This window comes from Molothrus aeneus, chromosome 7 (assembly GCF_037042795.1).
Source record: "Molothrus aeneus isolate 106 chromosome 7, BPBGC_Maene_1.0, whole genome shotgun sequence".
NCBI classification, from domain to species: domain Eukaryota; kingdom Metazoa; phylum Chordata; class Aves; order Passeriformes; family Icteridae; genus Molothrus; species Molothrus aeneus.
The window spans coordinates 8913875-8928030 of record NC_089652.1 but is presented as its reverse complement, the minus strand read 5'-3'; the positions used below and the strand labels follow the sequence as shown (position 1 = coordinate 8928030).

The 14156-nt window shown below is 39.9% G+C and overlaps 1 protein-coding gene across 4 annotated transcripts in view; it reads right to left on the bottom strand.

The window, feature by feature from the left end:
* MYO1B (myosin IB) overlaps positions 1–14156 on the bottom strand; it is a 108528-nt gene that overhangs the window by 19933 nt on the left and 74439 nt on the right. For all 4 annotated transcript variants that reach the window (XM_066553132.1, XM_066553133.1, XM_066553134.1 and 1 more), the window contains exons 14-21: positions 9703–9807; positions 8163–8225; positions 7209–7409; positions 4730–4956; positions 4008–4208; positions 2883–2976; positions 2294–2443; positions 164–232 (exon numbers count right to left, since the gene is read on the bottom strand). In XM_066553132.1, the coding sequence (XP_066409229.1) occupies positions 164–232; positions 2294–2443; positions 2883–2976; positions 4008–4208; positions 4730–4956; positions 7209–7409; positions 8163–8225; positions 9703–9807 (1110 nt within the window). The remainder of the gene's footprint in view (positions 1–163; positions 233–2293; positions 2444–2882; positions 2977–4007; positions 4209–4729; positions 4957–7208; positions 7410–8162; positions 8226–9702; positions 9808–14156) is intronic.

Here is a 14156-nt window from a genome sequence, read left to right as displayed (position 1 = left end):
AACTCACCTCTTCTACAGCAAACACGAGTGTTTAACAATGGCACAGCCACAGCTCCAAGGAGAGAAGGTGTGACAGGCAGGAGGCTCAGTGCACTTGGAAAGTGTTTTCTGACCTGCTCCTTACCTCTCCAAACAGGGACAGCTGCAGTAACAGGAAACTCACCTTCCACCCTCTGATGTACGACTGTACTGTGATAGCCGAACTCTTTATCTTCTGGTATTTTTTTTGTTGCTGTGTTGGAAATAAGTATGTGACGTTTAGAATAGAATATTATGTCTGTTAAACACTGCATAATAAACCTGTCATCACTAACATTTGACAATATGCTTGAGGAGACAAGCACTGAATGTAAAAAGTGAACAATTTCTGACTGAGCAGATCAGAGTGTAGATTCTGTGTTCAACTCGAGGGGAAACAAAGCACATCAACAGTGCTGCATGGACAATGTCAGTCTGTTTACAGAAACACTAAGTTCATGGTCAGCAGCACAATTGCACATTAAATGCTAACAGTAAGAGCTTTATTTGTCTTTCCCACCACCAGGGTAGCACACAAACTGTCACACATACTCAGGTTTGTAGGCTAAGCTTTTTACCACCTTTTCATAAGACATGTGCTGTTCCTATTACCCACAGTGCCTTTATTATGGCTGATGATACCTTAGGAAGAGGAAAAAACCGAAAACCATGGATTCCTAGGCGAGATGCTAGAGTACTATTTAGGTATGCCAGGTTGAGCAATAAATTTCCTGGACAGCTGAGCATTTTCCTTCTAAAAAGCTCAGTTCTCCAGTGTTTAGTGTAATACTAAATTGACAGACTTTGCAGCAGGGCTTTTAGGTTTGACATTTAGCCCACTCAGTGACAGTGAAAATCTCTGTGAGCAAGCTGGAGAGGGTCCCCCCTGGGCCACCCTCATGCCACAGCTGCTGTCTGTCATGCCCTGCAATGCAACAGACAGACAAGTGCCTGCAGATCCTCGAGTCAAGCCTCCAGCACAAGGAGTTACTCAAAAAAGCTTTATTCATTCCAGGGATCTCCCACGAAACCTTCCAAAGCACAGTGCCTACCAGTCATGTCGGGTTAGGAGAACAGTGCCTTCCATCCATGTGAAGAGGCTGAGGAAACATCGCTATCATCACCAATAAAACAACTGCTGCCATGTTTCACCAGTGACCCAATTACAGTTAAGAAATCAGCACTTCTTGTATGTGTTTTCATTTCTTTATATTTAAAGTTGTGCCAGTCTAGCTGCAGTAAGTCCATTTAAAATTCATTAAGACTGTGTGAGATCATAATGAAGCCATATGGGCACAATGCAACTCTAATGATGCTGTTTGTAGGAATGGGGCTTTCAGCCACACAGAGTCAGAGGGTTTTTAAGATCAAGAAGTGTGCTTCAGTCATACTTTTTCCAAATGATCTATACTTCGCTCTAATTATCCAAGAGAAGTGAACCAAACACTGATGGCTTTCAAGAGGACAAACAGAAGTGCTTGTCAACTGAAAAACTGGGATTTGTCAACTTTGCCACTTGCAGTTTAAGACTTTCTTTCTGTGTTTCATCAAGGTTTCTGATATGCTTGTGCTGTTCTCTAGCAACAACAAAATGCAGCTGAGAAGTTCAAGAGTAGCTTTAAAAACAAATCTTTTCATTAGTCAGTAAGTCAGTATTATTTACTAACTGCCAAGAAAACATGAAAGAGTCGTATATTAGTGCTGTTCAGTTTGTGGCACAGAACACCCAGTCCACACATAGAACTGAAACTGCTTTGGGATGAACTGTATCAATAATGATACCAAATTACGAGTCTTAGGAGTTACAATTAAAATAAACCCCTAGGGGCAGCATTTTTGAGTCTAAGGCAAGTGTTCCAAATAAGGCAAAACCAAAAAAAGGCTTAGGAATGACTGAATTCCACAGAACTGCACGTGTATATTACTGAACATTTTTTACACATTAACCATGTTTTGAGAGCACTGTAAGTGCTAGGAAGCACAGCATTTTAGCTGAGTGAAAAAGACTTCCCAGTTGAGCCAGAGAATCCTGCTCTCCCAGAGTGAAGGGATTCTGGTGAGCTTTTCAATGTTTTAAAAACGAGCACAGTGTAAGCACTTAACAGTAGTCTACACAAACTAAATTTTCTTTTTTCCCTCTATTGGTACATAACTATTAACATAAAATTGAATTCTTTCAACAGCTCTCTGTGCATATTGAAGAAAAATATCCCAAGAAGGTTATATGCATTAAAGAATGAAGAGAACCCCCCATGTAGAAAGGATGGGATCTTACTGAGTATCGCCTGTACCAGGACGCGATCACAACCTGGCATTTTTTCATTAGCAAGAAGTGAGTACGGCACTTCCAACCTCTGTAAATCTTCCCAATCAGAGTGGCCAAGTCCTCCAGACGCTGCTTTCTCAGGTCTTCCAGCTTGAAGAGCTGTGAGGGGGGGTTTGCAGGGTTTTGTTTGACATTGGAAGAAAAACAGCAGGAGAGGAGACAAGGAAAAAAACCCATAAGCACAGCTCTTGTAAGAGAAATCTCTTTCTTCTTTACTGAAGTCCCCCCTCAGTCACACATTGTTTTATTCATCTCCTGAGCTACAGGCAGGTACACCAACAAGATTTGTGGCAGATACAATGTCACAAGTCACTGGTCAAAAATGATATTAAATTAATGCTGACAGCTATTGTAGAATCTTGATTCACATTGATTTTAATGGACCTAACATTAAAAATCACTTTTTTTTTTTTTTTATGCTACGGTCGTAGCAATACATCAAAGCACTGCATGGAGAAAAATCTGTGGGAAGCAGGTAGTGAATGATGCTGTCCTCATGAGAGAGGGCTTGATTTTGCAGAAGGCATTTTTCACTTACTGTTCTTGGGTTGCGGATGAATATCTTTGATCTACCGAATGAAAATTCCTCTTCAGGGATTCTCAATTCATTAAACAGCACCTCTACTCCAGCCCTAAGAAGGAGCAAATGAGCTTAACAAACATGACCCCCAGCTCTAAAACGCCTTAGTTTACATATTCACAGCTTAATTTATGGAAGGTATATGAAAGCATATTTTAAACTCTTAAATAGTGCTTGACATAAGAAGATTGAAAACCTAACTCATTTACTCAGTAGTTTATTCCGCTAAAGGCAAGAATAATCACTGTAAAGACTCAGAATAATTTGATGCAAAAAAGAGCAAATTTTATTCTACAGCATCAGCAACCGCCTATTTTTTCCTCTTACCTCTATAATTATTTTACTTAAAAACAGAAGAAAGGAAAAAGGAAGGCTTCACACTAATGTCAGAATGTGAAACAAAGACTGACAAGTTTGACAAATGCTAGCATTCCATTCTCATCAAATGCATTTTATGAACACCAACAGAAAAAAGGGAAGTGGAGCTGTGCAAATCTTTGTGATGATTATTGCAATGCTATTGTTACCAATACTGCACTGCCACCATTTTCTTGATAACCTAAAGACTTATATTGTAGCTGAAAGATGTTAATCAATTACGAAAGATATTTAAATCTTGCCTTTGGTGGCCACATGTAAAAAGAAATAATAGAAGCTTATTTGCTCATCCCAGGTATTATTTGCAAAAAATAAAATGTGGATAAAATGTGAATACTATGCAATTTAAAAGTATCTATTTAATATAATTGATTTGCAAGAGGCATTATCTCATAACTGTTCCCCAATCATTATAGTTATTCCTGAAAGGGCAGAGGAATATTGTATGGCTGTCTTCAACAAAATGAGTGTCCTTACACTTTGAACGTTGGCCATTAAAGATAAGTGCCCTCCTGACCATTGCAGCCCTCCCAGTTATTTCGAACTCACTGCAGTATCTCTCTCTTACACCCATTCTCTCAGACCCAAATTAGTAAGGCCTGCACTATATTCCTTCTGCAACGTATGCACAACAACTAAAAGCTCAGGACATGTGGAAGATGGGAATTTCACCTGGGACAGGTGGGAATATTGCTGTTTGCCTACCTGGCTGGCCCTCTCCAGTGGGGCCAGGTCTGCTTGCAGAGCATTTTGTACCTCTCCAGGCAGGGCTCGTAGGGCTGTCGGAAGGCGTAGCCCGCCCTGCGCACCCGCACGTTCTCCAGGAGCCCCAGGTAGCGGATCTGGTGGCACACCAGGGCTTCGTTGAAAATGTGGGCAGCCTTTTTGTCATTGGGCTTGATGCACCTGCACAGGAAAACCCAAAGGGACATCTCTTTGCACATGCCAACAGCTATTATGGTGAGTTTAAACCATACATTTCAATTGTTTATTTGCCCACTATTCTTCTCCTGGGAAGCTGAGAGGCCACAGAGAAAAAGGAAAACAATATCATCTCATTTGCTTCTCCTGTGTTTTGCTGCTTTGGAATGTGGTTTGGAGATTGTTTATCCAACAGGTGGTTGTTTGATTGGTTTCATGTGAATTGTTTTAACTTAATGACCAATCATGGTCAGGCTGTGTTGGACTCTAGATAGAGAGTCACAAGATTCATTATTCTTTTTAGCCTTCTGTAAGTATCCTTTGTCTATTCTTTAGTATAGTTTTAGTATAGCATCCTTTAATATAATATGAGTACATAAAATAATAAATTAGCCTTCTAAGAACATGGAGCCAGATTCTCAATTCCTCCCTCATCCTGGGGACCCCGCAAATACCACAAACCTCATCAAACAAACTGACCAAATCTTTGGCACTGGGGAATTTACCTGATGTAGTTTGGATTTTTTGTCTGGAGATTTTTCATCAGGGTAGCAACTGAAGCCTTGAATTGTGAACCTGCTGTTGGTGGTCTCTTCAGATTGATCTTAGCAGGGTTTCCTTCTGGGAACAATGCTTTGATAAGGGAGTGGTTGGCCTTCCACATGGCCTGGGAGAGGTCACGGTACAGGAGATCATTATTTTTGTCAACAAATCCTTCCACCTGGTACATCACCTGAACAACAGAGAAGAGTCTCATCAGCACAGGTTTTGAACTACAACACAGACCAGTTCAAAACTGACCCAAGAAATTGATTTCTCCTTCTTACACACTGTCCAAAAGAACCAAAGGATATTTCAGCTTTCATTTTAAATCTGACATTTGGATGTTTTTTTGTTGGATAAAATGTCTGTGAATGTGCTACCTGGGAAAGATGCATTTTCTCATGCTGCCAACAGTTCCCTGTGTCAATCAATTCTGGTTTCTCAAGTGGAAGAAACCCTTTTTCAGTGATAACTCTGACATACCACCACCTGACAAGACTCCAAAACAATCTTTTTTTCTGACATTTTTCTCCCTCTCTTTTGAGCCAAAACAACAAAAATACTCTTTCCTTCCAAAGTACTAATGCTTAAATTATTTGCCTAACTAAAACAAGATATGGAATATCACCTCTTGCTATCAGAGTGCAAGCAGCAAGCTGTGCAGCCCCCAGGGGACTGTTATTTTAAAGGACTTTTACCAGGAAAGCAGTCCAATAACAACAAGCACGAGTACAAAGCTCTGACCTGCAGCTGGGTACCCAGGAGGCAGCCAGAGGAACTTCATGCAGACCTCAGATTGCTACTGGCTCCTTTAATTTTTGAGGGTAGGAAACGTATTTGATTAATTGTGACAAGTCATCTGGCTGGTAATACAGATCCTTCTCCAGATCCATGATTTCTCAGTTCTGCCAGGGTATGTGCTAAGTACACAGAATACTGAACGAAAATAGTACTGGCACGTATTTTACACAGCAGCAAGTTACTGGGAACTCAGTAGGCAGCATTTTACCTTGGAGAACATGTTTCTGGTTCTGACAGGTGCAGTAAATGCCACTACTGAAAAAACCCAAAAAACCCAAAACAACTGTTCACATGAAATTACTGATATTTCTTAAAAGGAGGGTCAAACTTTTGTTGACCAGTGACAAGATCAAAATGTTCTCAGCTGAGGATGGAAAAACAACATTCCTCCCAAAATAGGAGGAATTCACTCTGCTGGGTAAGTGAATGCCTGTAACAATCAAAGACCCCCACTGCCTGCTAAGACACAATCTGTGCACAGTCCTTCTCACAGCACTGGGGTATTTTCAATTCACTTAGATTTTTGACAACCAAAGAAATACTTAGGTATTAACCCCTGATAGATTGTATGCAGTTACAAACTCTTCTTGGCAACTAATGTGAATGAAAGCCTGAAAGGTTGAAAGGCTGATATTTCCAGGACTATTTTGAATGAAAAAACTATTGAGCCATTCAAAATTGTAAGACTGAGAACATTTCAAAAGCATCAAGCAGTCCTAGGGAAATGAAACACTTTTCAAATATTTTTTACTGTGTGACCTTATCACTTCAGCAGATTCAGACAAGAGGAACAATTTCAACCCTACATTTACTTTCAATTTTTAAAAAATAGATTGTCTTCAGTCTACAAATGTAATTATTTTAATTTTCATTAATAAAATGTCATAGTGGATTACACACTGAAAGCTGTCAGACTTGTATTTATTCATACTGCTTATGTTGAAAAATGCAAATACAAACATTTGTAAAATGCAAATGTTTGCAAGCCCTCTGTGTAACTTTCTCTTCCATCTGTTTAAACGCAGAGCATCAAACTCAGTTCCTTCAAATGTACAAAAACTGCATTTTCTCAACAACGTGACTAAGAACTGCAGCTAGCTCAGTCACAAAGAGCATGTTTTCCAAAATATGTTACCAACAAATGTGTGTGAATTTTTGTCACTGTGAGCAATGATTTATTTCCAGAGACCTAATGCAGCACCAAAGTACCTGGGGCACCTTTCTCCTTTGGTGAAAGGAGAACTGCTTTGATTTCAGCCAGAGCAGCAAGGGCATGCAGTGGCAGGACAAGGAGTGGGGGCTTCAGACTGACAGAGGGCAGGTTTATGTTCAACAGCAGGAAGAAATCCTTCCCTGTGAGGGGGTAAGGCCCTGGCACAGGCTGCCCACAGAGGCTGTGGCTGCCCCATCCCTGGAAGTGTCCAAGACCAGGCTGGATGGGGCTCTAGTGAAAGGTGTCCCTGCCCATAGCAGGGTTTGGAACTTTAAGGCCATTTTATAACCATTCCAAAATCTCTTAAAGCCTTCCAGCGCAAATCACAGATTCCAGGTTTAAGACAGAAAAGATGAAGATGGGTGTGGATTTGTCAATCTGCTACAGCAGCCCCCCACAGCCCCCCCGGTGCTCCCTCCAGCAGGTACCTTGCCAGCATAATGCTGAATCCTGAAGCAGCTGTGGGGCAGGGAGGTGTCGTTGAGGAACCGGGAGCACTTGCTCATCCTGCTCTCGAAATGCTGGTGAGTGGCACAGACCTGGTTCAGCTTTTCCAAAAAGGTGTCATCAGTAACTGTTCCTGGTCTCAGGCATTCTTCATCCAGCATGGCCAGGATTCCAGTTTGGTTCTGAAGTTTCAAAGCAAGAGCTTTAGTACTTGTTTCCACCACAGCACAAGAAGGAGATAATTCATTTTTTCGACTTCTGCTACCCAGGAAAACATTCTTTGAGCCATCTCAAAGTTTGGCTCTTTTTACCCCATGACCATTTCCAACTGATTTTTAGCACTTGTGTTTTTGAAAGACTTTCTATGAGATCTGAATCCCAAAATTCACATTGAAACTTCATGTAATTTACTCAGACTGTAGGAACTCCAACTCAACTGAAAGTATCCAGTTTATGGTAAAATCACCATGTCTTTTATGTTAATGGCTAAAAACTGCTCTTTTCTGATTGTTAAGGAATTTTATCTTTCTTGCATTGGAATTTTCTCAGTATATACAAGTACTTTAAGTACCTCAAACACTCAGTAACATGTAATTGAGTTTTCTAGTTTCCATATGAAAAGAAATGTTAATTCCAATGCAGCATGTGATATCTGCTATTGAAAACAGCCCTAAATGTAAACATTTAAGAGATGTTTGATTTGTTTTGGGTTTTTTTTTTTAGTGTAGGTAGTGCTGAATGTTTCTACAAAAGTAATATAGATTATAAGAAAACTCATTTTTAGTAAAATAAACTTCTGCTACAAAAAGTAAGATGAATAATACAACAAATGGCATGTTCAGAAAATTTAGTGCATGAGGATGCATGTAGACATTACAGCTAAATTAAATCCATGCATTAAAAATAACCCAGAGAGGTTCCTGAATACAACTTACATTTTCTATTAGGTCACAAATGATAGCATTGTTGAAATATTCAATATGAGTCCATTCAATTCCCTACAAGAAAATATAAATAAATGGATGAACAAGTAAACAATGGAGGGAGCTTTTCCTCTAAGCAATTAGAATGACATTCCAGTTAACCACGGTACTGCATTCAAATTTAATTCCTCATGCTTACCAACAATTCATTTATTACAGGAAAAAAAATGCAATCATCTACTACTAACATTATCTGCACAAAATGAGTGTCCTTGAGTGGCTGCCAAAGTCACTCTCCATTCCTTTCCCCCACCCATGTCAGCTTCCCATGCACTCCCTGGCTCCAGGCCAGGCTCCTCCCGTGCTGCCCACGCTCCCACTGGCCAGAAGGAAATCAGCCCATGTCCCTGCAACTCCTGAGATCAACATTTCTAACTTCTTCCTTGCTGGGATTTTTTTTAATTTTTTTTTTTAATGGGAGGAAGAAAGAGGGCTAAATTTAGATAAGACCATTTGAAAAATCCAGAGTATGACAGTTGTTCAGATGTTCTTAGTATCTCAATTCTTTTTCGAATATCAGTGATAAAATTTCCAGGATGAGATGCCAACGCATCCCAAGGTAGCACTGGTAGGGCAAAGGACTGAAAAAAGGAATATATTAATTCCATTCTTCATTTGCACTCTGTGGTACTTCTTACAGTCTACTTTTCTCAGAGCATTTGAAATACCATTCAAGAACCAAACTGCAGCAATAATGGTTCACCACGGAATGCAAAATTAACAAGAGATGCTGAAATTTCATGTTATCCTCAGGATCGTAAGGCAGGAACTTTATGTAATTTTTAAAAATTTTTATATAGCAAAATGGCATCATCCAGTTTGAGTACAGGCAGTGTGTGCCAGCTTTTACAGCTGGGAGCTGGTATTTTGTCTGAGCTCTGTGTATCATGTGGAGCACTGCTAAAACCTATTAGAACTTTAGCTTGATGTTCACTCACAGAATAACATCAAACACCAGAGGGCTGGGCTCCACAGGACATCTCAAATTTATCCATAAAGCTCACACAGCTCCCTTCAATAAATACCTGGAAGAACACTAGAACCAAACTCTATTTGCAGTTTCTTTCACGTTGTGTGCTATTATTTTAGCCACCCAATTGAAGGACTGGCTGTGGCTGGTTTTGGATGCACACCAGACATTGCTGTATAATCCAAAACACAGGCTGCAGGGTAATGCTACTAATACCAGAAAGTGATATTAGTGTTCTAATAAATCAATTAGCCCTTGCTCAGAACTGCCAGTCATGGTTGCCAACAAATGAATCAGAGCTGGGGCTGGTTTTTACCTGGAGAACTCATAATGTCAAACAAATGCCAAACCAACATTTTTTGCTTAGTGTGACTACTACACAGCCCCACACAAACATGCTCCATGTCAGCCCTGTGGTCAGAAAGTGCCTCTCCTGCCTGAAAAATGGTTCCAGCTTGCTGGCCAGTGTGTCTTTACAGGGACAAGGGGAGGAGGGGAAGGGGAGATCCATTCCAGTATTACCTCTCGGATGTACTCCTCCTGCTCTTCTTTGAGGGTAAGTTCAATGAAGATCTGCTGCAACTTCTCATTACAGTAGTTGATAATGAATTGCTCAAAGCTGTTGTCCTGTCAGATGAAACATGTTTGAGTTTGCTTTGTGTAAACAGCCTGGAACCCAGCTGGAGCGAGCTACTGCAGCAGCTGCAGGTCAACAAGCCACTCTATTAACTACTCCCTCCAGGTTTGTGAGGTGATGGCTGGAGTAATATTTGATTGAGATCATGATTAGTTCAGAAATTATAGACCAAATCCTTCCCTGAGGCTTTGTCTGTTGGGAGGGACAAAAACCTCTGTAGGTTTTATTCCTGATGCCTCCACACTGGTTCCTTTTAACAAGTCATAAGGACACTTGTGGTGTCAGGAAATAAACAACCCAAGTTTTGCCTGCACTCATCTGTCCCCATATGTAAAATGTAGGCTCCTGCAGGGTCTGACAGATAAAATCATGACAGTAGCATTAGCTCTTTTCCACTCAGCAGCCAATAAAGCATCCCATTTCCCTACAGAACAAGGCTCAAGCTGCTATTCCAGCTGCAGCTGAGCCTGGGTTAAGAGATTATTGGCTCCAGAGGTCAACCCACCTCCACCCTGCCAACAAACTGCCCCTTGAAATGGTAGAAAACAAAAGAGCTTCATTGACTAAAATTCCTCTAGCAGGCTAATTCATCTAAAACTGGGTTAGGGAGCAAGCAGATGTGTGACCCTTTGCAGAAGGGACCAGGGAGTGGAGCAGACCCCAGCAGGAGGGTGGGCACAGGAAGGAGGCTGTGTCACATGCTGTGACGTGCCTCTCTGCCTTTTTCAACTCCCAAATAATCTGCTGCACTGCACAATACCTGGGAAACCTAAATTATGCTGATAGAATTTTTATTACTGAAGGCAAGTGCAATCATTTTGAATGTTTGAATTAAGGATCTGGTTGCTAAATGAGATTAAGAACACACAAGCAGATTAGAATATATTGAGGTAGCACAGATTACTTTTATCATTTTAGTTTTAAATGAAGCAAAATCATAGCTGATCACCAAAAATTCCTCAGCCACAAATGCTGCCCCTCTCACCAACTGCAATTATCACTCAGAGATTGCAAAACTTGCATAGCTCTAGATGAGAGAGTTAAAAGTTGGCATGCAGCAAAATCAGCACTGCAAACAAACCATACTTACTGCATTCTGTTGAAAAAGAAATTACATAAACTGCAGTCAGTACTTTTTCTACTTCCAAAACAACACAGAATATAGCTATTAGCATTTATTTAGCATACCAAGTAGATCAATCTTTGTATCACTGAAAATGCAAAGTACTACATAAATGTTATGTATTACATCTTTGCAGGAGAGTCTATCTTTAGGCACTGCCTAAATATTACCAAATAAACCAAGAGGTTGAGACACATCAGAGCCTAACACAGAACAGCATTCTTGCATTGCCCTGTCTCTAAATCCCCAGCTAATGTTGGCCTCTAAAAGCCATATTTATAACTTTGGGCAGACAAATCTGTGCAACAGAAGAGGAGCATGTGGAAGGAAATAGAGAATACTGGAAGAAGAATGAGTATGTTTACTTGACACATTCAGATAAGGCCATCACTTCAGATATGTTGAGTCTGAAGTAAAAGGAGCCCAACTGCCACATCACCCAGACAAAGAGAAAGGGTAAAACACACTCTGCATCCTCCTGCCAGGCACATGCCACCCAAATCAGAGAGACTGCTGCTCCAAAAGACCAGGTCATTCTGATTAAAAGGGCTGCAGGACTATTCACTCACAAATTATACAGGCTTGGTCATCAATAGAGGATGGAAACTGAACAGAAAATCCAGCTAAACCATCTAACTGAAAGGTCATTAACAATACATTAAAGTAATTGCTAGATGTTCTCCTGATTTGCTGTGTATCTGTGATATTTATGGCTTGCCAAAAAAAAAAAGGGAAACCAAAATCCACAGAGTTCTCCACAAATCGCTCACTTTGAGCTATGAAATTTAATTTGACATTGCCAAGCCACTGAAAATTGCTATTCCAGGAAAAAAGTTATTGAAGAGCAGCAGCAATGTTGTTCTTTATGAATAATACAGAGCAAAAGGCTAAAACAGTTAATTATGGCAAAGAAAATGGGGGAAAATATTTGAAATTACTGAAACTCTCAAAACACTTAACTCTGAGCAGACCAGAAGACATTTGGTAAATGAAATACACTTCAGAAAAGGTTTTTAAAAACCATGCCCAAAAAAACCCAATTAGTGTTTATCTCTAAGCAATTCTAAGGAAAGCAACAGAGCTTGTGCATTTATTCTCCCTTAATGAATATCTGATTTAATTTATGTGAGGGCTCCACAAAGCATATATAAACATTCACAAATTAGTTGCTCCCCCCAATATTTTAATGAAGGTGTTATAGAAATGAATACAACAGAATTAGAAGGGATTTAAAGGACTTCTGACAATTTTTTTAAGAAGGCAGTAGAGAATAGCCCACATCAGTGATAGCATATCACTAAACCCACTCAGGAGACAGGGGATGTAGGGACACAGCCAGCAGAGACTACTTGCTCCTTATGGTGGCCTCTTGTATTAAGTGACACAAAGGGGATTGAGCAACACAGAAGCAGAGCAGTCAGACCCAAAATTTGAAGAAGAGCTATCAAATATTCTTAGGAAATTTTAAAGGGGGGGGAAAAAACCCCAAAATTAAGACCACGTCTTTTCAAGGTGTCAGCTTCTCTTCCAGGCAGTAATTCTGATATTTTTAATATCAAGGGCATCACTTCAATCCCTGCATTTTAATAGCAGCTTTCTATCTATGCCTTTGAAAGCACTGTGGAATACAAAATAAAACCTTCAGGGAATGTAAAACCACACAGTCTCTCAAATTAAATAAAGGTGCTGGGAAAACAGAATGTCACCTGAGACTGGCTTAGAGTCATGTTGAATTTATAGATACAGCTCAACCAACCACCCTCAGCTTATCCTTTCAATCTTTTATCAGATGCAACACTAAATTTAGGGGACTAGAAAAATTCACTGGCAAAAATCAAAGCCTACTTCACCATAGTTCTCACTTCATAAATAATGGTGTCATACAGCTTCATTCTTTATCAACCTTCATGGTTGGTATTTCATGAATAGCAAGTTTTGAACTCTAAAAAAAATCTTCTCCATGCAAAAAATAAAGTCATTACATAAACTAGCTCTAAAGTTCTATCTGTGAGCCACAGCTATTACATACAGGTGCTTGAAAGCCCTACAGAAATTATTCTTTTGTCCTTAATATTTCACCTAACTTCTTCTTTGAAAGATTCCACATGTGTACTGTGGAATCATCTGAAAAACACATATATGGTTTGTTGCTGACTTTATACATTTTTATACCAGTAAAATACCAATGTGAAACAGACAAAAAATATTTCTGACAAAAAAAAAGGCTAAAACTCTAACTGGTGTTAGGCAGAGAAATCTCCATTAGATTTATGAACAGAAAATATCTAAACTGGGGCATTTTCCTATCAACATGAGATACTTTTTAACCTTCTCTCCCCACACAGAATTCAAATTCCCTTTTGAGCACCCAGTTTCCAACAATTTCCAAAGATGATAAAGCAACTGAGATACCTGCTTAAAACTGAAAACTGAGTCTCTTTCCATTAGGCAGGAATCAATTCTTAACTTCCCCCTGCCTAATAAAGTCTAACTTTAAGGGTTGTGTTTTTTGTCTCCCCCAAATTAAGCAGATGATGTGGATGCAAACCTACAGACTCAGGTACACCACAGCTCAGTGTCACACCTTTGTAGGTGTTTCTCAAGGTCTCCTCTTCCTCCTTAATCTTCCACCACACCATTCTTGTTCAGAGGCAACTCAAAAATCAACACATTGCTCAGTCTGCAACCACACTGACAAAAAAAGGTGCCCAGCAACATTTTTTCAAATACATTATGTGAGCACATACAGCTCAAATAGTACATGAGATGTATTTAAAGGAAAAGCATTTTTTAAAAGAAAACCCTAAACATTTCAGGTCGTGAGACTGTTGAAATCAACAGGAATGATGTCATTAAAATGAACTTTCACATCAATGTGAGACATACAGAGACTGATACTTCTGCTCTATTACAAATAGCCCCAGAAAGTAAGTGGTTTTTTTTTAAATATCAACATAGCTCCAGGCATCAGAAGTCTCTGACTGCCTCCTAACATAAGCAGGTGACCCCATGTAGTTCCATCAGGCCCCCAGAGAAAAAGCCAGATGGCAAAAGTAATGATGATAAAAGACCAACATACTCACTTCCCTGAGATGAATGGTGGAATGAAGAGTGAAACCAACCAGCAAATTCAATTTATATGCTACTGTGGTGTCTGGGGATAGGGGGTTTTATGTATGACCACACAAGCATACAAGTTTATGAGATGAAACTAAG